This window comes from Sceloporus occidentalis, unplaced genomic scaffold (genome assembly GCF_023333645.1).
Source record: "Sceloporus occidentalis isolate IW3139 unplaced genomic scaffold, rSceOcc1.0.p SCAF_28, whole genome shotgun sequence".
Lineage (NCBI taxonomy): Eukaryota > Metazoa > Chordata > Lepidosauria > Squamata > Phrynosomatidae > Sceloporus > Sceloporus occidentalis.
This window is the reverse complement of record NW_028317008.1, coordinates 11571975-11599441: the sequence shown is the minus strand read 5'-3', so window position 1 is coordinate 11599441 and position 27467 is coordinate 11571975. Positions and strand designations below refer to the sequence as shown.

General features: G+C 41.1%; 1 protein-coding gene across 1 annotated transcript; it reads left to right on the top strand.

Moving 5' to 3' along the window:
* Positions 1-544: 544 nt before the first annotated feature.
* LOC149299818 (ubiquitin carboxyl-terminal hydrolase 44) lies at positions 545-25372 on the top strand. The gene is made up of 5 exons (XM_089486115.1): positions 545-1966; positions 21431-21629; positions 23980-24088; positions 24462-24667; positions 25197-25372. The coding sequence occupies exons 1-5, from the start codon at positions 545-547 to the stop codon at positions 25370-25372; spliced, it is 2112 nt and encodes a 703-aa protein (XP_089342241.1).
* Positions 25373-27467: the final 2095 nt, after the last annotated feature.

Here is a 27467-nt window from a genome sequence, read left to right as displayed (position 1 = left end):
AGGTTTACATTATTTAATGACTGATTCATATGACAGCTGGTAAACCTATTTTACAGAAGCCTATGTTTTATATATTTTTATATCTATCTATCTATCTATATACACTGCATCAGTATTTTTAGCGTTATTGTCAGTCTGCGGTCACCATCATCCTGTTGGAGTCTTTTAATCTTTTAAAATCTGTAGTATGTGCTTAAATTGATTTTAAGGGTAACATATATACTTTTTAGATGCACTTTAGCGTTTTATCTGTTGCACTTGTTATTCCACATCTTTGTCTTTAGGCTTTGTTAATAATATCGCCACGGCAAGGATACAGGGAATCTGTTTATTAAAGCAGATTTTACAATATAATAATTCTAGATATTTCCTTTGGGTATTTGATGCAGAAGGCTAGCACTAATGAGGAAATTCTCATTTCTTTTTGTAATTGTTGTTATTTTTGTAATTGTTTGTTTGTCTTTTTGTTCACAGGGCACAATGTATGTAAACGATGCCACAGACCAAGCGCAGTACAGCTGACTGCAGAAACTAACCGCTGAAGATGGATAAGTGTAGGCATGTGGGCCGCTTGCGGCTAGCCCAGGACCATTCCATCCTAAATCCTCAAAAGTGGCATTGTGTGGTTTGTAACACTACAGAATCTGTATGGGCTTGCTTGAGCTGTTCTCATGTAGCGTGTGGTCGTTACATTGAAGAGCATGCACTCAGACACTTTCAGGAAAGCAAACATCCCATGGCACTGGAGGTGAATGAACTTTATGTCTTCTGTTACCTCTGTGATGATTATGTTTTAAATGACAATGCCACTGGTGACCTTAAGCTCTTACGCAGTACGCTAAGTGCGATCAAAAGCCAAAACTACGATTGCACAACTCGTAGTGGTAGGACATTGCGGTCTACAGTAGCTGCTGACGACTCGTACCTTTCTCATGAAGGGGCTCAAGCTCTTCTTCAAAATGAAGACCGGGCTTTCACTGCTCTTTGGCACCGGAGACATGCATTAATGGGGAAGGTCTTTCGATCTTGGTTTGCTTTAACCCCCAAAGGCAAACAAAGGTTAGAAGAGGAGCGCCAAAGGGAGGAGGCTGAGCAGAAGAGGGAGGAAGCAAGAAAAAGGAGACAGCTGATGAAACGCAAGCTAAAGGAAGAGATGGAAAGTACTCCCCCTAGAAAGAGTTCTCGATTGCAACAGCAGACACAAACACCTCCCACGACAGTATTGGCAGATGTTCAAAAAAAGAACCAAAAAGCAGCTTCCACCACAAAACAAAAACTGCCAACACCTACCTCGGATGAAGCGCATGGCGATTCTCCAATAAAAAGGAAGCCTACTGTGACCCCTGGGGTAACGGGGCTGAGAAACCTGGGGAACACTTGCTACATGAACTCCATCCTTCAGATCTTGAGTCATTTGCATGCTTTCCGGGAATGTTTTTTACAGCTCGATCTAAATCAAACTCAGGAGATATTGGCAGCTGCGGCCAATGGTAAAACAAGGTCATCTAACAAATACATACCTTCTGCAGACTTTACTAACCTAACAAAAAAGCACACTAAAGTGGAAAGGTCTGTGGCAAGGCGTCAAAGTTTCTCATCCGGCCTTAGTGGTGGGGCATCAAAGAGTCGAAACATGGAACTCATTCAGCCTAAGGAGCCTAGTTCAAAGCACATTTCCCTATGCCACGAGTTGCATACTCTCTTTCAGATCATGTGGTCTGGCAAGTGGGCGCTGGTATCTCCCTTTGCCATGCTCCACTCTGTGTGGAGACTGATCCCAGCCTTCCGTGGGTACGCGCAGCAGGATGCTCAGGAATTCCTCTGTGAACTTTTAGACAAAGTCCAACAGGAACTGGAGACAACGGGGACCAGGTACCAAGCCCTGATTCCAAGTTCACAAAGGAAACTCATCAAACAAGTCCTGAATGTGGTCAACAACATCTTTCATGGACAACTTCTCAGTCAGGTACGTGTCAATGATGAGCCGGTTCTACTAACAATTGTTACCCTATCAGGTTTAATTATGAGGAGGTCAAGTTTGAGTGTTTGGCAGGGGTGGTTTTTCAATGAATCTCCACTAAAGCAGTGTCTAGAAGTAAAACCTTTTATTATTGTGTTCTCGTTACTGTTAATTTTATTCAGGTTATATTTTTCAGATTTGACATCACATCTATGTCCACCAAAGGCATTGCAAAGCAGCTTCATGCTAATTCTTACCTCCATTTCACATGTATTTCCCATCTGCCCAAAATAAAGTTGTAACATACCTCATGTCCTCTGCCTGTATCTGCTTGAGCAGGATGTGCATGATCCTCTCGTGCCACAGATCGTTCACAACCATGCGGTTTTTCTGTAAAAGCTATTATCGCATTCGGCTCTAAAGCGTCTGCCACAAGATGGCAGCTCGCTCAATACGGCGGCTACAATTTGAATTGCACATTATAGCGAAATACGTTTTATATGTAGGTAGAATTTGCTTTAGGGATGATATATAGTGTCACAAGCATCTGTGTATGTACCTCCAGAATTATATTGTGAGATTTGCTACCTTCCTTACAAAGGAACCCCATGGATGTAAACAGTCCTAGAGGCTCTCGAGCAGTCTGCTAAGGTGGCACAGGGACAGTCCAGGAAGGGTTCAGTCCTCCCTGATGAATCATGAGAAATATAGGTATTGTCACTGGTGATGAGGGAAGCTTCTTGTGAGCACCTGTGTATGAAGTCAATCAACCCCGCCGTAACATAAGTGTTAGCTTTTGTGCTTTTAACTTAACAAAAAGAGTGTGTCTGAGGCAAAATGGGCAGTTGTCACAGCAATCAGTGACATGTTCCCCTAGACTTCAGTAGGAAAGTGAATGTGGTTCGAGGAAGTTGCTTGGTGTACGGGTTTACACTCGAATTACTGTGTAACTGTTTTAAATTAACAACTTCCTTGTGCACGGGCTGAACTGCGAGATCCCTTAAGAGCTGCGTCTGACAATGGCATGTGAAGAGCGATGACCGAGGATTTCTAAGAGGCAGGGACTCTAATTGTTTAACCTGTTCCTTGAGAGATGGCTGGGCAAAGCCTTATGCTTGGGAGGAGGTAGACACTCGGAGGAAGGTTATTCTCATGCACTGAAGCATGGCAAGCGAATCCCACCAAAGAGCTAGTAGCCTGCTGTTCAGAACAGTAGTTCCGAGTCTACGAATCAATGCCCTAAGCTTTTGGTCATCTTTTCTTGTTGGATTTTGTGGAATGTCCGTGGGAAGAAGAAGAAAACAAAATACTACTCTAACATTGTCTATTATTAACCACCCTATTGTTATGATCCCTTCTTATTTTTATTTTTTTTTAGTATAACTGGGTTGCAGTTCTTCTTTCTGAGCCATTCCTCTGTAGTTAAATAAAAGTAGAGAAACACAGCCTGCTGTTTTGGTGCGTCTTTTGAATAATCAATATATTTCAGCGTCTTTCAGTGAGTGGAGTTACCTAAAAATACACAATTCAAGCGGGCCTCGTGTGCTTCTGTTACACCCATTGAGCTGTCTTGTGATTATCCTGTGGTATGGGTTGTTTAGTAGCATTTAATGTCCTTTTAACTTCTGTAATTGTTGCAGTACGATGTGGATTCTGATGTTTACATGTGTTCCTAAGTAAGAAGGTGATCAGTTCTGTACTGTAAAAATCTCAAATAAGAAGAAAAACTGCAAAAAGTGGTCCTACATATACAGAGAGGGTGGTAGATAGGTGGAATGACCTTCCAGCAGAAGTGGTCGAGCCTAACAGTTTTTATTTTCTGTACATCCAGCTTTTAGTTGTAAGCATTTGCTGATTTTTGCTACGTCAAATAATCCTTATGACTGCTCAGAGCCTAGCCGGGTAACCTCCCTTTCCAAACGAGGAGCTGAAATAGTCTTACTAGCTGAGGATACTGTGTTCTGTTAGTGTGTGTGGGTGATACATATATGTGAAACCATTTTCAAACCGCACGCGTTTCTTAGAATCTACCTCCGTGAGAAGCAGCATTGGAACAATGGCCGACAAGGCCCTAAAGGGGATTTTTGGTTGTCTTAATACAATATTGAAATTGACAAGTTGCTCCGTTGGTATCTATGGATCATTTGGTTTTGTTTTTATTGTTTCTCTTCCGGCTTCATCTACTTCAGGACCAGTGTGAATTCAGAGGAGATTTTCTTTTACCTCTTGACATCACCACTTGCGTAGAGGAGCCTCCTATGTCACACGTGCCGTGTCACTGTGCCACTTCCTGGGGACTTCCCACCTCGTTGGACACTATCCAGAGTACAGGGCTGTTGGCTTTAGCCATTTGACTCGATGGCAAACTTTCCAATGTGCCGGATGGAACCTACAGGGTCCAATGTATATGTTTTGCTGTAGGACACCGGGTAGCCCACAACATAGGCATTACTTTGCCTTTGAACTGTTTGTGTGGCAGCGTCTCATAGCGACGTTGTAATTAGTCTAGTCTTTTGACCAATGTCAGGAATATCCTTTATTACCTAGCAGGATTGTAATCTCCACAGCCTTTATAAATGAACTTTGCTTCTTCAAGAAGCATTGCAACAATGTACGTGACACAGCCATACAGTAACATCCAACGCAAGTCATTCCCAGTAAATTATAGCGATCGATGCCGTGTGAGTGTACATCCAAGACCATTATATGATTGTGGTTTTTTCAAGCACAGATAGAGCTTTCTTTTGATGACATTCTTACTTGTATAGTCCCACCCAGAGTATAAATAATACATTAAAATAATGAAAATCTTTTTTTTTTTCATTGATAGTGGTCCCCAAACCAGTTCAGTTGACCAAAATACCACAAAGTATATTAATGTATGAGTCTTGAATCTGTTTGAGTTGATGTTGGTGACGTCTGTGTCTCCAAAAAGGATATAGTTTTGTAGAGAAGACTGCCCAGGGTATTTGACTAGGAGCATTTATTATTATTATTATTATTATCATCTTTTATATAGCGCCAACAATTTACGCAGCGATTAATTGAACAGTTATCATGCAACCAGCTGGTTACCAATCCCTGGCGAGGGGAGTCGTGACGTTAATTATTGTCACTTTTGTCACCCAACTTTCCGTGTATTTTTTGGATTGTTTGCACTGACATTTAACTGCAGAAAACCAAAAAACTATGCGTGCAGGATATATCTTTTCTAAATCTACAGGGCACACGACGCAACGCTCTCATTTCAGAAAACACAGAAAATGAAGCGTTAAATGGTACTACAAAGAGTTTTAAATGAAGAAAAAAAGGTACCTTTCCACAATTACGCCAGCCTTTTGCTTTTCTCGTGCACCTGCTATTCTGGGCCACAACTCCCATCACCCTCATCAGCTTGGGCGAGGGTGATAGGAAATGTAATCCACTGAGCTTCATCAGCCCATTTCTAAAAATAATAATGTGCGTGCAGGGTATTTTTTTCTTAAAATGTGTTTTATTTGTGATTTATCTTATAGATTTTGGCTGTGCCATAATGTCTGATGCCATTGTGCCAGCCAGCTGAATTAACCATAGCTTAGCTGGCAACCTGTTGGCGCGCGTTTCTTTTTTAAACTTTTATTTTTATATAAAGAATTGCATTCGCAAAGGTAAGCCTCGCGAGATCAGGTGACTGGGGAGGATGAATGCTGGTTTCTAAGGACTGCCTCGGGTGTGAGGGAGACCCCTGCGCCAGGTGCGCACACCACTACTGACTTCATGACGGCATTAAGGGGTTAAAGCTATACATTAGAATGATTGTAGCCCTGCAGGCCACGTGTGAGCCTGCCGATGAAATGTAGATCCGCTCTGTTACATTTCCAGTTGCTGTGAAGAGCTTGCGTTCCTGTGTATACCAGTATACTTTATCTTACTCCTACTTTCACAGACAACTAAGAGTTAAAGTTAGAAAGATCTCTTGATGATTTCTATTTAATGGGTGAATCTTACCTAGTTGGCTTTTCGATTTGTCTTTCTGGCCTTTATGCGGATTTTTTTAGCTCTGGTGTAATGTTTTGTACCCCCATGGCTTAGATTGTGTTTATGTTGTTGTCAATTATTGATCTCCGCTCTCCCCTTTTGTAATTGTATAAATATTGTGGGGTTTCTGTAAGTTTGTGTGTCCTGACCTGGAGGTTATTATCTACACTGGGCACTGCGCTTCCCCCACTACCAGATTCCCTATCCTGGCCAATGTAAGTAGGATGACGACAACCACCAGCTTGACATTTAATGACGCTTCCCCCAGAACCGGATCTGTTGTGTGTTCCTCGGAGAAACCCCCTTTGGAAAGGTGCCCAGTTCTCAACATTTCCAGAACTCATTAATGAATGAAAACAAAAGGAAGGAAGGCGGTCAGCCCCAATTCATCCTGTTTGCGGGAGCCGGCGTTAAGATGGCAATGTGTCGGTGTGCGGCTCTCTTTAATCCGCTGCGGATGTGAGCTGCGCAATCAGGGCTTTTATTGTATACCTGGGGATGGTTAGACGTCCGGGATCCCCTTCGATCGAGAAGCCTTGTTCAAATAAACCATTTCTTTTTAACAGTCACGGGTGAAAGGTACGGATTTCGCTGTGGTTTCTTCATTCTTACTAGATTAGATAAGCGTGCGTCGTTACATGATCGCTTAATCAAAGTAATACGTTTTTTATGTGGGTGGCAGGATTAGTTTAGCCATCGTTTGGCCCAATAAGCTGTGTGAGGTCTGTCCAGTATTATATTCCTTTGTTTTGTTAGGAGCTGTTGCTATAGGAAATAAGGCAAGACAGCTGTCTCCCAGCCGAGGTGGTAGAATAACACAGGACAATTCACGGTCGTGTTTCTTTTCAAAGTATTACGGGCTTGATGGTTCATGTGGATGTATAACTGGCAACAAATATACCCATCCATATCGAGAACAGGAATAAAAGTGTAAGCTCACTGGACGAGTTTTATTAAGGTCATAAACAGATGCTTAAAGGCTTTCAGTGAATGGGCTGATTATGGAGTTTTGTGGGGGTTTTTTTTCTTTTTTTCTCAGAGAATCATATTTTTAACTTGGGATTACCAAGTTGCATTTACACGGATAACCACTATTACTCTAACATGTCATATAACCAGATCTGTCAGGGGAGGGAATATAGTTTAAATGATTGTAGCAGGGGAGGTTTTCTGTAAGGAACCCACTGAAAATGCTTGTAATCCACTAAGCCTTTGCAGAGCATTGTGTTGTGCTTTTAGCATGTAAACTGTGCAGTCGTTATACTGATATTGGCTTTTTGTTTTATGTCTCGTAGTGCGTATGTTTTATGGGATTGGGTTTGCGCTGCTATTGTCCGCTACATGAGCCTAGATCAGGGGTGTCCAAGTGTTTTCTGCAGTGGGCCACTTCATCAGAATTGAATACGTGCGCGGGCCGCACTCATTTTTCACTGTGAGAAAATATGGCCTTTAATAAAATATGCAGATTAAAATAAAGTAAATGACACAAAACCTTTACTTTTCCTCTCACTGATTTCTGGGCCTAGAAAGTGTTGTGACTACAAATTCAGGATAATTAAAAATGAAATTGTTCTATTTAATTCTAGGGATGCACCAAAATGAAACTTCTGGACCAAAACATTCACTTAGCCAAAACCGAAAATGACCCCTCCACCTTTAAAAATAATACTAAAAACTCAAATTTTTAATAAAAGTAGGTAACACACCACAATTGGACAAAAAAAAATAGCAATATGACTTGGCATGATAGGAGTGTGATTGCTAACAGCAATCGCACTCCTATCATACCCAGGCAGGCAACCAGTAAATGCTGGTACCTAACCTAGGCATGATGGGACTGTGATTGCTGTTGGCATGATAGGAGTGTCGTTGCTAAGTCAGCCAGTACATGCTGGAACAGGGTGGCTGTAAGTGATGTGCAGACCCCATACTGCTGGAAGCATCAATACACAAGGGGGGAAGCTAGCCAGGTTTCAGCATGTACTGGCTGACTTGGCATGATAGGAGTGTGATTGCTAACAGCAATCACAGTCCCATAATGCATAGGTTCCAGCACTTACACATCCATGCTATCACACACACACACACTCATTCATTCACAGATTAATTCCCTCAATCACGCATACTCATTCAAACACCCTCCCCACCCCCTTACCTGCACTGCAGCTCCTTGATGCCGCTCACAGACTTCAGCAGGGGGTGGGGCCTCCCTCTGTGTTCTCTGGTACTGAACAGAGGAAGCAGGACTGGAGCAGTGTCATGTGATGTCACGTGAACTCTGCTGGGTTCCGCTTCCTCTTTGCAGTACAAAAGACCCTCCCACTGGCAAGTAGCAGGGCTCTTGTTGTAGCAGGGCTTGAGGTACGGCCCGCGGGCCGCATGTTGGACGCCCCTGGCCTAGATGAAAACGCTAAGTGTTTGGTTTATTGTGCAGGAACCAAGAGTCTTCCACAAAATCCCCGTTGGGAAGTCATTCATATGGCAGATCTGCTTCTTTCCCACCTAGTAAAATGCCGCTGTAATGTCACGACTGGCTTGAATGGCAAGACTTTTGTCTTCTTTTAGTATGACTTTGCTGTGTATTTCACAAGCGCCGGCTTTTCCTTTTGATGTCGGCCACAATGAAATATTTGGTTATGGAATGTATGCAGCCGGAAACGGAGCCACACCAATGCTGCGTGTTCAACCCCTGTTTACCTTTCAGCAATCATCGGGATTATTTAAAGGGAATTTCTCACCAGTGTATTATATTCATTATATCTCTTATCATAGTGTTTATTTTCTCTAGTTTGCTAGTTTTGCACATGGGTCAAGCGGTGTTAAGCGATGGGCAAGCGCTGTTTGGAAGGGACCGGGTGACATGGACAGGTTTGTGCAGGTTGGCCCCCAGGAGCCTGAAACAACTTTGAGTGGGAATACTGGAGCAACTTGGCTTGGTTGAAATGGGCACTGGGGGGATAATAATAATCTCCCTAGTGTCTGATTGAGTGATTAAGACTGAGCCATTCTATAATTAGAATAAGATAGAGAGATGCTAATACGCAATTGCCCGGAGACATTATGCAAAAACTAGAACTGTATAGTATAACATTATTTTTAATCCGATACTAGTAATAAAATAAAAAAAAAAAATGAGGGTTCCCGTTTAACAAGGAGAAGTGTTTTCCTGGGTCGGTCATAAAAGGGATAGAATTTCCTAAAGGAATCCTGCATAGCCCTTAGAAGAGAGCGCACGTTACTGCTGCTCGCGCAAGCGTTCATTTCTCTCTTTATCGTACACCTCTCTGTGTTCAAGGTGATATTTTAAGAGCTCGAATGTGAGCTGCCATAATCCTTTCAACGTCCTAATTACCCGACAGCAGCCTGATTAGTTGCTCAGAAATAAAGGTTGCCGTTCAAACAGTTTTACAGACAATACCAGAAAACATTGCGTTATTGTACAGCAAACAAGGATAGCTTCCCCTACATAACAATAAATAGTGAAAGCTGCAGCCAGAGGACCTTTTTCTTTGTAGGGTCGGGTGGATTTTATGTTTTAAAAGTGAAATAATTATATATATGTGTGTGTGTGTGTGTGTATATATATATATATATATATATATATATATATATATATATATATATATATATATATATATATAGTATTATTATTTTTTTCTTTTTTTTCTTTACTATGGCTGTGGTAGCCAATATTTAAAAAGGCAACCTCTAACCTTTTTGGGAATATTTAGCAGATCACCGGTTTGGATGTCAGTTTATTGTGTATATGTGAAGCTCCCCTTGTTAACACCAGGGCACTACTTTCTGGGAATTATTCACTAAATTGGGAGATTGCAGGAGAGCTGCTGTTTCAACTTCCTGAGTTCGCTATGCATTATAATGGGCCATCCTTGGCAAATGAATCTCCAGGACGGGCTGAGCAGGCCCTTCATATTGCATAGTGTAGTCAGTGTGGGAATTTGTTTCAAGAAATCTCTCTTAATTGTGCCTTATACAGTGCTATGGTTTGGCCAGTGAGATAAAACTGAAAGCTCTCCTGCCAAATCCATTGGGACCCAGTTAGTGCCATCTGTGCGGACTTCTTTTAGGCAAGTTTGATATCCACAAAAAAGGGGGGATGGGCACACGGCATGGTGTGTGTGATAAAAATAACATCCTCGCTAAAGGGATTCCCGGGGCATGCAGAAGACACATAGCTGCTCCTCTTTAATACAAGGTTTATTTGTTGTGGGGCTCTACTTGTCTCATTATATATATATATATATATATATATATATATATATATATATAACAATCGATGCTAAGCCGAGACAATCCATTCCTGTATTAACTTGATTTCTATGCACTGCCAAATCTGTCTGCTTTGGCCCTTTATTTCAATAGATCTGTAACACTATGCATTAAAACTCCTAAGACGATATACCAAAAAAGATCTGTTACTATTATGAATTAAAAACTCCACCACCAGACTTTATTTTTTTGCGTTCCATTCTAACAGCTGTAGTTTAGGGTTCTGGAAAGTCATATCTGATCTGATGTATAATAGGGGGGTATTTTGAACATGTATGGGGTAGAAGCGAAGCTATCCTGAATCTAAGACAAGATAAAGGCTTAAGCTGTTAAATCATGAAGAATGGGTACACTAGATGGGCCAAATGGTTCTTATCCACTGTCAAATTCTTTGTTTCTAAGTTCAACAGAACCTTTTCTTCAAATGAACGATTGAGGTTACTTAAATATATAATTGTATATTTATATATATATATATATATATATATATATATATATATATATATATATATATATATATAATTATAAATGTGTGTTTTTCTGTGCTTTGATTGTGAGCTGATCGCATGTATTTAAGGATGTATCGCATCATACAGCTGTCTCCAGAGGACATGGTAATGAGTTGTGTTTGTGGAGCTTTAGAGCAGTGATGTTTAGAAGGTTTGATGTGAAAGGATTGCTGTAATCAAAGAACCACAGGTTGCGCGTCTTTGATTAGTTGCCAAGTCTGTGCACGAGCCGGGCTTTGCGCGGTTTCCGTTTTCTTCCTGGAAATAGTTTTTTTGGCAGCCTAGTTTTCAAGCGATCCACCCCCATAGAAAATACATGGTTGCCTGGGTCAGGATAGGAAAGCACGAGGTCAGCTTTGTTCTGCAGATCTTTGGACATAACCAAATTCAGCATGTGTTAAAAACCATATTTCATCCTAAAAAACAGTCTTCCACAGATCGTATTTTTGTCGCTTTAAAACAGCTTTATGCCTTTTCTGATTATATCAATTCCCAGTGCACCATCCAGTTTTAATTTCTTCTTTGGTACGGCCTGTTTCATATTTTTGAACGTTTTGTTCTTTTTGGGGAGTGGAAATCATTTTCATTGTCCTTGGAGCCTATTCAGACACCATAGAGCAGACTTCGCAGAGTATTGCAGGAATGGTTCATTTCGAGCTGGAAGATTGCGTTTTGCCCATTCCTGACTTCAAGTAAAACTGAATCTGTAGGAACAAGGTGTGGAACAGGTGAGAACAGCCAAAGGGACAGGGTCAATATTTCAATATTTGTTCATAAAAATGTTGTTGTTAGTTTGACTACTGGTAGAACTTGCCTTGTCTTACTACCAAATTAGTGACAACTATTTACCTGTTCTTCATTGCACTTCTACTTCCACAGCAGCCCACAGATATTTCCATACCTCTTTTCAGTTTGAAAGGGCACTTTATGTTCATGCTTGCTTAAAGTGGATTAATCAGAAAAACATACATTAATCCATAGAGCGTGCCAAGAGTTTCTTTGAGGTAACATTGCCAAGGGGTGTCGGCAAAAGTTTGGCAAGAGGTTTGATGATTTGTATGTTCAGAGCTAACTGACATCTGCTAATGTCTGAGTGTGAATTTGTCTATTTGGCTTTAATTTCGACAAGCTGTTTATACTACACGTGGGGTTCTGCTTTCACTATCTTCCCCAATTTCTTGCATTTACGGTTCATATTACCCCATGGTTTCCAGGGTTTTGTAAATGTAGTAATTTTTTGGGATGTGCCCACAGTTTCAGCGTATAAAAAGTCACCGTGGGAATAGTCAGTCACACAGGGTGACCTTAAAGTGAATTGCTGCATGTTTGGACCTTTTGTTTGTGCCCCATCCGACGTAATCAAGAATCCACACCAAGGCGCTGCTGGATAGTGTTGTGTACAGCGAGAAGAGTTGTATTGTGTTGTATACAAGTTGCAGATTGTAGTGTGTGCAGCTGTTGTGTAGTCAATAAAAATAATAGCTAGAGGATTAAGAGCAGGCGATGGAGAAAGAGCACACAAGGGGTGGGGAGAGAGAAATCAACGCGGAAAAGAAAAATGCACAATTTTAATGACTGGCGTATACACTAATGTATTATAATTTAATAAACCATCTTTTCCTAAAATGTCAGAATCTACAACTGTTGTGTGTATGCAACATGATATATCACAGACCTGTGACTAGAGTCGCATGAAAATTTTTATGATGATCTCCACAACGAAATCCATTCCCATTTGTGGGGGAAAAACAATAAATCCCTAGCAACAGGAGCTTTTTGTGTAGTCTTTCCCTGCGTATTAATCCTTTTAGTTGTCACTAAAAGGATTAAACTAAATTAAAAAGAAATTATTACACCGCTTGAGACGTTTCAGGAAATTGTCAGTTTTTGAGATACTCATCTTTGTTAAAATGATCTTCTCTCGTATTTAATTTGTCTGTGCCCCGGATGGGGCTGTCACGCACAGATGCTGCATCGTTACTGGTAACTCCGCAGGTACTTACGATTGTGCTGTACACCACCAAACAGTTGGGCAACTGTTTATTTTTCATTGAAGTTGGCCCAAGACCCTCTTAAAGTTAAAGGCAACCTTTTAGTCCTTTGATTTTTATATATATATATATATATATATATATCAGGGCTCGACAAATCCCAGGCACCAGGTCGCGCCAGGAGTCTGGGCAGACAGCACAGCCACTCAGAGCCCGCCCCCGAGCCTGAGATCACTCCCACGGAGTGATTCTGTAGGCTGAAACCGCGATTGCAGGAAAACCTGCAATAGCGTTTTCAGCTGCCACAGGCAGCTTCAGGAAAGGGCGTTCAGTGTTGATTGGGTCCCCACACAAGTGTGGGGACCTGACACAACATCCCCCTGCTGCCTGATCGCTCAATGAGAGCGAAAGTGCGGTGTTAACCCCTTCAATGCCGCGATCACGGCATTTTAGGGGTTAATTCACGTTTTGTACGGGGCTCTGCTGCTGGTGGTCTGCCTGAAAGCAGGCAGACCTGCAACAGCAAAAACGAGCCCCCACAAGCCCTTTGATTCCGGTAGGCATGGAAGCCTACAGCAGTCATCAGAGACTCCCCCCTGCAATGGCTGGTCTATAGACCAGCAATTGCATCCCAGCTGCCAGAGGCAGCTTCAGGGCCAGGGGGAGAGGGTTCTTTGGTCTCCAAATGAGTGTGGAAACCAGCCCCAACACTCCCTTGCTGCCTGATCGCTCCATGAGAACGACAGTGCAGCATTAACCCCTTCAATTCCACAATTGTGTATAACACGTTCGTGGCATTGCAGGGGTTAACATTTGTCCCCACACGCTTGTGGGGACTAAATATCAGTCAATGCTGTGCTCCAATGGAACATCAGCATTGAAAGCGTTAAAATATATATATATATATATATATATATATATATATATTAAAAAAAAAAAAGTCCAGGGTGCTTCCAGGTCAAATGCTGTGAGTTTAGTAAGTGGGCTGATGATGATCAGATCACTCCTAACCAACTGTTAGTTTAAAAAAAAAATCCTGGCTCCTAAATTTTTTAGCTGGCGCCTAGATTCACAACAAATTTGTCAAGCCCTGACAATATATATATATATATATATATATATATATATATATATATATATATATATATTACACACACACTTTCATATTAGTTGTATCCGTTTAATCTCTGTCATCTCTGCCCAATCTACTAGGCAATCACCACGACCATTATCATACTGCCTATGGTAACCAATAGAATGGCCTTAGTGTTAATCACCCACTTTTGCAAATAGGGCATGTTATATTATTATTATGGTTTTATATAGCGCCATCATATTGCATAGCGCTGTACAATTGGTAGACAGGACATTACAAGTAGTACCGTCATGTGAAAAAGAAAGAAAGAGAACACCCTCTTAGAATTCTAATTATAATGGTTTTACATATCGGGACATAATCTATTCCTTAGGCCTAATAATTAGGTAAATACAACCTCAGACATAATACACCGTGTCATGATTTAGTCAACAAAATAAAGCCAAAATGGAGAAGCCATTTACGGAAAAACAATGTACATCCTTACAGCTTCCGTATGAATTATGATGCTAAGTAGCAGACAGTTGCTGCTAATCAGATGCCCTTGATTAATTGATCATCAGAAAGTGTGACCACCTCTAAGAGTCAACGTTTTAGCAGTTTGATGGTCTGGAGCGTTAAGGTGTTCACGCAGTGCCAAGGAAGAAAAACCGTAGGCAATGATCTTAGATAAGCAATTCTTGCTTCTAGGGCTGCAACAACTAATTGATAAAATCGGTAATGAAAATCGTTGCCAACGAATTACATTATCGATTAGTTGAATCGATTTTATCGAATATAAGATGAGGGTTTTTTCAGGCTGTAACATTAAGATCCAGATCCCTCGAAGCGCAGCAGGGGACCCCGGATCCTCCTCTCTGACAGCTGGCGGGCCTCTGTGCGATGCGCGCAGACATCCTCCTCTACTGTCCTCCACTTCCGCCGGGGCTTCTATGATAGAACACCAGCGTGACATGACCTTCTGCTGCTCCACCATAGAAGCCCCAGCGGAAGTACCGGCCTGCAGCAGCGGAGGTTGTCTGTGCACATTGCGCAACGTTCGCCGGCTGCCAGAGAGGAGGATCCGCCGCAGTGCGGCAGGGGACCTGGATCTTCCTCTCTGGCAGCCAGTGGGCATCTGTGCGATGTGCACAGACAACCTCCGCTGCTGCCGGCACTTCCACTGGGGCTTCTATGATGGCGCACCGGCGTTACATGACCTTTCGGTGCTCCCGCGAAAGTGCCGGCAGCAGAGTTTTGTCTACGCGCATCGCGCAGACTCTCACCGGCCGCCACTACTAGACACCAGAGAGTCTCGAGCACGGGGGTAAGTCGGGGGAGGGGTTGCAGAGTGGAATATAGGGGGTATAAGGCATATTTGGGTGTGCACAGTGGCATATATGGGGCAGAGTGGCATATCTGGGGTATAAGGCATATCTGAGGTGCAGAGGGGCATATCTGGGGCTATATGGCATATCTGGGGCTATATGGCAAATCTGGGGTATAAGGCATATCTTGCGGGTATAAAGCATACTTTGGGTATAAGGCATATCTGGGAGGCAGTGTGGCATGCTTGGGCTCAAATGTGCATAAGTGGGGGGCAGGTTGGGAAATATGCATTTTTCTCAGTTTTTTTTATTCTGCAGTTTGTTTTTAACGTACAGTTTGTTCATTAAATTATTTTAAATAAACGAAAAATTTTAATTTTTTTGTTTTATCTGATTAATCAAAAAAATCATCTGCCAACTAATCGATTATGAAAATAATCGTTAGTTGCAGCCCTGCTTGCTTCCCATCAATCTGGGAAGTGTTATAAGGCCATTTCCAAACAATTGAAAGTCTCTCATTCTGCAGTGAAAAAGATTATTCAAAAGTGGAAAACATTCAAGACGGTTGCTAACCTCCCCAGGAGTAGATGTTCCTCCAGATTGCAAAAATAAAAAAGGGTTGCATCTCAGAACCTACAGGCCTCCGTTAAAGTTCGTGACAGTACAATTAGAAAATGACTGAAGTATGGTTTGTTTGGAAGGTTTGTCAGGAGAAAGCCTCTTTTCTCTAAAGAACATGGCAAACGACAAGAACAATGTCCTCTGGACATATGAGACCGAAGTGGAGATGTGTGGCCATAATGCACAGCGCCACATTTGTCGAACACCAATCACACCATATCAGCACAAACTCCTCATGCCAACTGTCGTGGAGGGGTGATGATTTGGCCTTGTTTTGCAGCCACAGGACCTGGGAACCCTACAGTCATTGAATCGACCACAAACTCCTCTGTACCAAAGTATTCTAGAGTCAAATATGAGGCCATCTGTCCGACAGCTAAAGCTTGGCTGAAATTGGGTCATGCAACAGGATAATGATCCCAAGCACACTAGCAAATCTACAGCATAATGGCTGAAAAAGAAATGGTCCAGTCAAAGCCCAGATCTCAACCCATGCTGTGAAGGGACCTTAAGAGAGCTGTACATAAACAAAATCCTGCAAACCTCAATGAACTGAAGCAATGTTGTGAAGAAGAGTGGGCCAAAATTCCTCCACAGCAATGTGAGAGACTGATGGTCATAAAGAAAATGATTACTTAAGTTCTTGGTGCTAAAGGTGGTTCTACAAGCTTCTCCATTTTGGCTTTATTTATGTTGAATAAACCATGAGATTGTATAATATGCAATCTGTTCATCTGAGGTTGTATTTCCCTAACTTTTAGACATGTTAAGGAACAGATTGTTGTTGTGTGTTGATCTGTAAAACCATAGAATTAAAAGAGGGTGTACTCCATTTTTTTCCATTACTCTATGTAGCATAGCAATTTGACTTAGAGACAGGTGAGGAAATTTACAATCTAGAGAACATGAATCTTAAACCTTGTATTATAGTAACATGTTTCCCACGCTGTAGAGTTCTGCTAAGGACCTTCTTCTTTTTTCTTTCTTTTTTTTTTAAATAACCAATTGAAATTTCAAGCCTAGTATTTATAGATACTTGGGGATGCTAGATGGGCCACCTGTCAAAAACCTACTTGTTCACAATTTCTTGGGTGCTAAATCACTAATCATTTTTGTAGTAATATTGCTTTTTAAACCTCATCCAGAAAGCCATAGGTGATAGCCGGAGGCATTGTTGGGCACCCTTTTATAGAATGTGAACAATAGCTTGCAGTAGTCTTGCATTATGGGGGGGGGGGGGGTCTACAACGGTGTGTGAAAGGATATGTCACTACACAAGGAATTAGATCCATGTGTCATACTGATTATCACAGTGCAATAGATTAGACCATGTAAGTTTATCTTTCAACTATCTTTTCAAAATAAACTGTACTTTAAAACTGAAAAATGAGTGTCTATGTTGCAAGGTGTTCATGCATGACCTAATAATGTGATTATTTGGGGTGACAGAAAATGCTTCTGTCCATGTGGGTGAAATGTAGGATGTGGCATTGCTGTGCAATTACTTCTATATTGATTTTTCATGAAAAGGTCACAAGAGTGCTTGCGCTTACTTGCCAGCTATCGCCTCTCTGACTGCAAGATATGGTGTCTTCTTTCTAAACACATCTATAATGTCACCCTTTACCACTAAAATAGAACGGTGGTACAAATGTGTGTCAGATGGTTGGAGTAATGCTCCTCATTCTTTAAACACTTTTGGTGTCAACAGGTTGGATACTAAAGTGCAAGTGGCTTATCTGTTTACAAACAGCCACCGCTATGGAGACAAAACAGATATGGTGTAACATTGTATGGCTGTCAATTAGGTAAAAGAAAGTACTTGCCCTTCGATAGGCTAGGTATTTTACGACTTCCAGACATGGCTTTGTCATCCCAGCTGTATTTAGAACAAGACGCTATCACCCTCTCGCATAGTGCTGCCTAAGATGACGTTTACTGACTTATGCTGTGTCTACAGACAGCCCTATGAGGCTTTCATATGAATGATGTACATACATAGAATACAATACATGCCCCCACTTTTATAAAATTATGTGCAAAAAGGTTCTTATATAGCCAGTAAGCTAGTGACCCCCAATAGCCAGGCGATGCAACATAAATGTTCATAAACTTTATATCTGAGCACCTTAAGTTACCCCAAACACAATAGAACTACAGTATAAAAAGTAATTGACTTATAATAATAAGATACATATATATATATATATAATTAACTCTTCTATAGTGTGTTCTGCCTGAGCCTTCTTCAGAGTAATGAGCTCGTATTAGAGAACAAAGACCAGAGCTGATTAATTGGACATTTAATCTGAAAGAAGGGTTCACAGTGCTGTTTATAAATATAAGGAAACAAATGACATACAGAAACAAAGGTTACAAGAGCCTCTAAAATAAAATAGGAGAAAACACAAAAACCCCTTACATGCAATTACCCATATATAAGTCCTTGTGGAAGACTCGGATGGCAATCTCCAATGAAGTTGTTAAAAAGAAAATGTCTCTTTCATGATACAAAACGCAGATTTGTTTCCTAGAGGCCAGACCCCTTGGGTGTTGCCTGGGGAGGATCACATTTTATGTCCCACTCAATCAGACCTGTCGGGGACACTATGAAGGTTTCACAAGAAAGTCCAGGAGGTTTCCTAGAACATACAATTCCATCATTTCCTCTGAATCACATTCCTTGTAATTTTGTAAATATCTGGACACCAAATATGATTTTAAAAGCTTGCAAAGTAGCCCTTCTTCTATATCCTAACAAGAACCCCTCTGGGCATATTTGGTGTCAATTATATTGAACCCTTTATATATACATATGTATATATATATATATATTATATATGTATGTATAGTGTTTGTGTGAATTTATTGAATTTGATGGCTAACCAAAGAATATCCTGTATGCTCATGGATCAAAGACTACAATATATATATAGATAAGGACCTTAACCCTTTGCTTGTCAGAGGCCTGGATACCAAGGTAGGGTAATCGGTTGTACTATCCACCTCAAGTCCATTAACCCCTTCACAACAAAGCCTGTACATGTATGGGCTCATGATGCAATGCGTTCGTGACAATGCTACTTTAAAGTTGCTGCAATTGCTGTGATTGGCGGCTTTGCCGCATCCACGAAAGCCTCAGGCTAGCATTCAGCAACACAATCCCCACCGAGATCGCCCTGTGATTGCTCTGAAGAGCGAGTTTGCAGAGGGTCTATCCAGGTTGAATACAGGTACTGCATTCAGACATGCAAGTCAATGAAGCCCAGCTTGCTAATCACTATATGGAATATATTTGTATATATAAAAAAAATTAAAAAATACTACACTACTGATGTCACCATCTGGGAAACCATCCAGTTAAATAAAATGTTTTAATTGAGCAAGTCCTACAATTGGTGCTTTATATAATACTACCACAAACTTTAACAAAGGCTGGTGGTAGAATTAGTGCATGGAAAGAGTTAAAATATCAGCATTTGAAATACACTGGGGTGTTTGGTTTCCAATAATATGTTTTTTTTATAGGGAAAATTGAATTGGCCGGCTTCAAAGGTAGGACATTGGGGCAGTATGACCAGATGTCAAAATTCAAAAAACTTAATTACTCATGTACTAATTGTGGCCTTTTAGCCCCCAATTAAGTGTGGTAGTACTGGGCTGGGGGGCCCAGCAACATTACTCAAGGTACAGTGCTGTCCTGTTAAACCCTAGGCACCTGATCTGACTCATGTTCTGCCTCATTATTATTACTATTACCTTTTGTTTATAGAATGCCAACAATTTACACCGCTCTTCCTATAGTATATACCGTCAAACGGTTTAACAAAACTAGAAATACAGACAAAACTTTCTCTTATGGCATCGATTGGCAGAGGCCCAAAAAGTTGGAATTAAACTTGGATGTTGCCTTGGGTAAAGACCTACGAATTCCTGTTTGTGAGTATCTGTCTACATGGTCAGGCTAAGTAGCTGTAGATTTTGGATTGGAGACCAGACATTAAGAAACGTCTCCTGCTTGTAGCCTCGTTAATCACCTGACAGTCATGAAAGGATTTATGCATGCCCTGTGTAATTATCTCATCAGTATGCATGCAGGCAAGCCGGTTCACCTGGATACAGAATCCAAATGAGATGTACACTTGATGCTTCACCCTGTATTTACTGAGTGTAATCTGAGTAATTATCCCTTTCCTCTGAAATACCTGTGATAAGTAGATATTTAGATCAAAGAATGATGAACTGTGTTAATAAACAATATAGTATCCTTAATGAAATGGTTTAATCATTAATAGTATTTGATCGTATTATTACTACCCATGTGGATATTGGCAGGGAGGCTCTGACCTCACATAAGTGGGTTGCTAAAAATCATTAAGATCTGTATTACTGTAGTAATAAAACAGTAATATTGAGGAAACCAGGCAATCTCCAGAATCACCTTGCTTCCTCTAGCAACAGGAGGTAGGGTGATAATAAATGTTTTGGCTTTGTGTCCAAGATCCTTTACCTTTAAAGTAGATTTTCAGCTGGCACAAAAATCTACAGTCATTTTTGTGCAGAATATAAAGTATTGGGCAAATAGGCAGCCTTTAATCTTTGGATTTATAGGTTTTATTTGGAAGAAGCAGTGGTCCCTTTAAGCGATTTGCCTGGAAAAAATATAAACTTTTAATAAAAACCAGTTATGGCTTCTGTATATGTCACATAAAAAGATTTATTCATGTGTACCCTTTAACACAAAATAGGTATTCTATTAATTACTGAGAAAGAAAGTCTTTTTAGAAGGGGCTGGTACTTTTTATTGGTCATGGAGGTAAGATGTAGTGTTCCGTAAGGTGTCAAGACCTGAGATGTCCCTTCTTGAGACGAAGTGAAGAATCTGAGTCTGCATCTACATTGCACTTTATTATATTATGTTATATTTAACGGATTTCTGCCGCTTTGTTTTCACACTAATTTTTTTGCGGTGGTTTGACTGCCCCCGGTGGTGAAAGAAGGGATATTGTTACTGGGCAGACTGTGTAGTTATTTGACTTTGATTGGTCTTCAAAGCACACGCATGTTGGTTTGCCAGTCATCCATTACTTGCACCCTAAGGTGCCTTCCGTTACCTCTGTGTCTGCATTGGTGAGCAGCACAAGAAACGTAATATTATTTAGCTTGGTGAGGTGCTTTTTGCAACCCAGCATAGGAATGATGAACAGATATGCTCTATGGCTGCCTGTTCAAGGTTGCCATGAATTTACTTATATGGTTACATGGAATACTAGCTATTCAGTAATCTCTTGATAGTTTTAACATGTTAACTGTAGAAGAACTAAGATTTGAACTTAATGAATTGTAAGCTTTCTCGAATGCAACATATCTAACAAATTAAACCCCACCATCTATGCTGTGTGCTGGCAAGTGTGGGGATTCTGCATACAAAACAGCATTTGCTATCATGAACATGGTGGATACATTGCACTTTGTGGCAAGGGCTACGCAAACAATTGTTTTATTTAGCTGTAGTTTCTAGATAAAACACGTCGCTACTCCCCTTGTTTACAGTCATGTACTTTCTTAACTTTTGACAACAGATGCTCATCTTGACTGCTGGGAACACTAACAAGAACTTTTTTTTTTTTTTATTGTAGGTTACCTGTCTTGCCTGTGACCATAAGTCTAATACAATCGAGCCATTTTGGGACTTGTCTCTAGAGTTTCCTGAGAGGTACCATTGTAACGGTAAAGAGACAGCTTCACAGCGCCCTTGCTTGCTTACAGAGATGCTGGCTAAATTCACAGAAACGGAGGCCTTAGAAGGGAAGATCTATGCCTGCGATCAGTGCAACAGTGAGTAGATGCAGTATGTATTCACAAAATGTCCTGTACTCCAAACATTACTTATTCCTTTCCACACGCGTGGCCACCACAGCACAATGTCATCAACCCCAGATTGACATCTGGCACACAAAATTCTCAGTGGGCCTCAACATTGGTGCCCCCGTATCTACCCTATCTGCTTCTGCAGCGTGTGGACCGCGGCTGGATATGCCCAGCTAAAATGAAGCTCCAGGGCCGCCTAATCACCAGTCCGTTCCGGACTGGCATCCTCAGCATGGCACGTTTAAATGCAGGGATTATGTGGACCCAGCCAGAAATGTGTAATGGTTTAAATATGTGTCTTTTACAATAAGTGTCTTCTGAGAGATAGTGAAAGCTAGACTTCACTCGGCGTCTTATGGCTGCGGGCTGCTTTTGGCTAGTGGACACACTATTACAAAATGTTATAACATTGAAAAAGTAGGTCTATATTTTAATACATACCCAGCATGGCTTCTGCTTTGAAGCTGCAGGAATAGCCAGCGTGCCCAACCTGTGCCTCTACATTGTTTGGCACATGGACTCTGGAGTCCTTGACTTGGAAGTTCTACTGAGTCGCTGTATGAATGGAATCGATCTCATGTTTTATTAATCTGAGGGTTGTCCTTTTTCAGTACATTTAGGTGCATGTGCAGTCCAGCCGTGTACACATTAATGAGTTAAAATCAGGATGATTCATTAATAAATTGATTGCCTACTGCAGTAGCATTAAAACCCCGGCAGACCAGTGGCTATCATGGCAGGATGAAGATATTGTTCAAGCTTTATGTGGTGATGCACGCGGTGTACAAAAACACTGCCTGCTTGAGGAATAACCTTGTTTTATAGTGATGTTCTAAAATAGATGACAGTGAAGTAATTTGATTACATATGTTTTAAAATAAGCTACAAGCAGAACATTAGATGCCCCGTCGGACAATTCGAACAGGATCAACTCATTGAAAGTGAGACATTTACAAATGTTTTACAGCCCTCAAGGGGCAGGACCGCTTGTTTGAAGGAACAGCCCTCGTTTTTTCCCCACCAAGCTCATTCTAGGGGTCCGCTTCATACACGTATTCAGTCAGTTTTTACTTGTCACGCAGTTAATGTTACTGATAGTTAAAATTTAAAGTGGACATACCATGTGGCTCCAGTGACTTTTATACGGGCCGTGATTGCTAACTATAAAACCTTGACAGACCTAGTGCCAACCTTTCGTTTGACTCACCAACAGCTCCTTTATTGGGAATGTGTGAATACCATATCGTACTCCGGTGTGCATGTTGGGATACATGTGTGTCTAGGTGTTGCAGCAGATGCTTTCATCTCCTTTTGATTTTGGATGTCTGTTACACTGCTTTGACCTGGCTTTTGTAGACAGAAAAAAACTGGTATACGATATTTCCACAAAAAGCTTAAAGGGGCAGTTTCCCTGACAGTCCTACTAAAGGAAAATATATTATAGAGTACTCCGCTTCAGCTGCCCTCCTCCGCCATAGTCTGACAATTCTTGCCACTGATTGGCTTCTTCAGTCAGCCAATCAGTGGAAGTAAAGCGGTCCCTTTGAGATTAATGGCCTTTGCATGCAGTCACATAGGGGCTTGAAAGGATTCCCAGGTGGGGGACTAGCAGTGTTCCCAGAGTCAACACTGGAAGTAAGTACATCACGTGCAGAGTAGAACACATCTCCTGCGTGGAAAATAGCTGGGGTGGGGAATGCATAATCGCGGGATTCTCCTTTATCAAAGGAAAGGCCACGCAGCTATCAAATGCGTTAAAGTGCATGCGATGGCTGGACCGTCCCTTTAATCACTGTTAAACTGAATGCTGCCGAGAGACACATTAAATGACCTAGATGACAATACATCATAGTTCTAGGGACATCTAGTGGTTGATGTGTGAGACACAATACTACTCGAGCTTTGATGTGGCATTTTGAAATCCGCTATGTCTAGTTGCACCCTTGCTCAGGTTCCAGTACTTAAAATGTTGATTTTCACACTAAATACTTTCATCATAGAAATTTAGCTTGATTGCGGCCACTATCATTAAGTCCATAAAAATAAAATGCAGATGTGTGGGATATGTTGATGATGTTGTGGCCTGGCTGTACGCAAGCTTAGGTGTGAGGGAACAAAAATGCTACATGTTTTCTCATTTAAGAAAATAAATCTGCTACTTTGAATAAATTTAGTAAGCAGAAAATGAGAAATGTGGCCCATTGTGCATGCCCACATACTATTTAGAACGGCCTGCAGCGGCGTTTTGACGATCACTGCCAGTTTTTCTATGATAATCCAGATAGCAGCTAATATTGTTGTTCTTGCTGTGCTGCAGCTAAGCGCAGGAAGTTCTCATCCAAACCAGTTGTCCTTACAGAAGCTCAGAAGCAGCTGATGGTGCATCGATTACCTCAGGTACTGCGACTCCACCTGAAGAGGTTCAGGTAAGGCATTCTCACCACGTCCATCTCTTGTCATTATGCCAGACTGGGCCTGCTTCTTTGAAGTGCTTTAAATTTTACAATTGTGAACTTGAACAGTAGCTCAGCTTTAACAAGTGCATCAGGAAGACCATGCTGAGTTGCCTCTAATCTTCAAGATGGCTAGAACAAGAATACCTGTGAGTTGTATATGGGCAACAACACTTCTATGGTCTTCAGTGTTTATGCAAACTTAAATGTTTTTCATAGTATTATTCTTTTGATTGTCTCCAGCTCCAAATTTACAATGCAGATCTGTGTCCTACAACATGTATAATCTTATCAGCCAGCTCAGTTGTGGAAGTTGTTGAGATTTATTTCCTTCTCCTCCCTCCAGGTGGTCTGGTCGCAACCATCGGGAGAAAATTGGAGTGCATGTCCAGTTTGACCAGATGCTGAACATGGAACCTTACTGTTGCAGAGAGTCTACAGCAGCCTTGCGGGCCGACTGCTTTATTTATGACCTGTCTGCTGTGGTGATGCATCATGGCAAAGGATTTGGTTCTGGGCATTATACAGCTTTCTGCTACAACCCAGAAGGAGGTAATGTATAGGCTGTCTCTGTGAACGTAAAAAAAAAAAAAGATTGGACACCAATGATTATTCCTTATCAATTGAGTCTTGGCCACAGTTGTCACAAACAGTGCACCGGACCATTATAAAATCTATAACCCCTTAATGACAAAGCCCGTGCATGTACGGGCTCAAAATGCATTGTTTTTAATGGGTTTACGGATCACCCATTGTCCTTAAGGGGTTAAAGTACCTGCCTTCATTCCATTAATGCATCATTTCACCTCCTTGTTTCTGCCTGTGTAAAAACAGCAGAGCTGGACTCTGGAGATGTAGCGGCGTGTGGCTAAGGAACCTATGTTAGGGTTGCCTCTTGCTTCTGTAAATATAGCCCAGGATTGGTGGTGATAACAGGACAGATAAATTATTTGTGTTTCTATGTAATGCAATTGTGTGTTAAGAATATTACATAAGATTTAAAAAGTTAGTATTCATTACAAAGCATTAACTCCTATGATACCAATGCATTATCAAGAATATGTAAATATCCTTCCTGCAGGTTTCTGGGTTCACTGCAATGACTCCAAGCTCCACACGTGTACAGTAGAAGAGGTCTGCAGGGCACAAGCATACATTTTATTCTACACTCAACGAGTCACTCAGGAGAATGGACATTTGTCTAACAGACTTTTAGGACTCGGCACTCCATCTGGCTCTCCATCCACACCGTGCTGAGACTGATTTCCCCTGGAAAATTTCACTAGCTTAAGGCAGCTTCTTGTCAGGGGATCAGTAATGTGTGTATATACCTTGTTACCTTGTTTACGCTGGACAGGGAGCTACGGCCCCCATAGCTCGCGTGGCATCGGTTGCTCCATCCAGGGCAGAGTTTGCCTGCCTAATAATTCAATTTCAGTATCCAAGTTAACGATTTTCAAAGCGGCAGAAAAAAGAGCCTGTTTTGGCTCCGCGATTGTAATGAGTTTAACTCCGATTCTCATTCATTATTGTACAGTCTGTTTATACTTTTTGTTATGGAAATAAGCACTCTGGAAAAATAGAATAAAATGATTTTAATGTTTTGTATATTGGCAATGGATAACTTAAAGATTTTTTTCTTTTACCAAGCTATATTTTTATCGTCCCCGCATAGTTTTTATAGTCCTTTTAAATCAGACAGATTTTGTGCGTTATGATAAACCAATGGATTTTCTTTTTCTTTTTAGAATATGGTTTTGACCTACTGCCCCTTTGTTTTTAATACACCTTGCATTGTTTTTTAAGTTAACTGTGCACCTGTTTATTTGTCACCGACATTTCATGAGTGTTTCCTTCCATTCTAGTGTATTAAAGTAAAATGCTGTGCGATTATAGGGGGGATCAAATACACAAGTATCACAGCTTTCACCAGAAAAACATGAAAAATACACTCTATAAACTCACAATATAGATACTATCCAGTCCTTTGAACCAGATCCTATTTAAATGTATAGTTATGGGTGTCTGAAATAGCAAGCAGGATGTTGGGTTGTATAGTTTATATCGGGATTAGTAGCTGAAAGAGAGGTGGTTCTGCTCCTTAGATTTCTGGTCAGATCCCACCTAGATTATTGTGTACAGTTCTGGAGACCTCATCTCTAGAAGAGTATGGACGTTTTGGGCAGAGCAACTTAAATAGTAAATGTGTTGTAGGATACAAACAGAGCTTCTGGCATTCTCTGCTGGCTGTGCCTGATATTGCAAAAACAATAATAAATATAAAAGTTCCCAGAGGGATAGACATCCAGACCCTCCTGAAACCTCTGATGAGCTCCCCCTACAGATCCTACGATCAGCAATTTAAGGTGTGTAGTGGAGCCCTGCTTAGTATTCAGCTGCAGTGGTGGTCAAAGTGAAGAAACAGTGAATACCCTCTTCAAAAAAATACTTTAAATAAAAAAAAAAAAATTCAAAAATAGATATTAAAAATGAAATTAAATTTTAAAATAGACTACAGCGATGTCACCATGATATAAGCGGTACCATCCAGTTCCAAGAGAGGTACCAAAAAAAATATCTAAAATATATATAAAAATAATGAATGGAATTTTTTTTTACACAATTACATATTTTTAAAACATTATTATATTTTATTTAAATAGCGCCAACAGTTTACACAGCGCTTAATACAATACATATATTCAAGGGGTATGACAAGACAGAGAATTGACAGAAAGACAAACCGATACATTAAGTGGAGAGAGCCCTGCTCACAAGCTTACAATCTAGAGGGAAATGGGGTGACAAACATAAGGCACAGAGAACGGGTGAGAGGTAGTGTGGTGGTTGCATCAATGACAAGGAAGTTCTAGCAGCTAAGATGGTGCGGCTTCTCTGAAGAAGTGGGTTTTGAGATGTTTCTTGAATGTCGGGAGGGAGGGTGAATGCTGAAGGTTCGGTGGAAGTAGATTCCAGAGATATGGGGCACCTCGAGTGAAATCTTTTAGACGGGAAAAGGAAGGGAAGAGGTGATAAGTGAGAAGGAGAGTCTTAGCCCATGGGAAGAACGTAGGGATCGAGTAGGAGAGTATTTGCTTATGAGGACAGAAATGTATGGAGGAGCAGTGTTATGGAGGGCCTTATATGTCAGTACCAGGATTTTAAATGTAATTCTAAAGCTAATTGGGAGCCAGCGGAGGGTTTCACAGAGTGGCGAAGCAGAAGAGGAGCGACATGCAAGGAAGATAAGCCTAGCAGCGGCATTTAGGACAGACTGTAGAGGAGAGAGTCGAGACAGTGGAATGCCAACCAGAAGAGTGTTGCAGTAGTCAATGCGGGAAAAAATTTAATG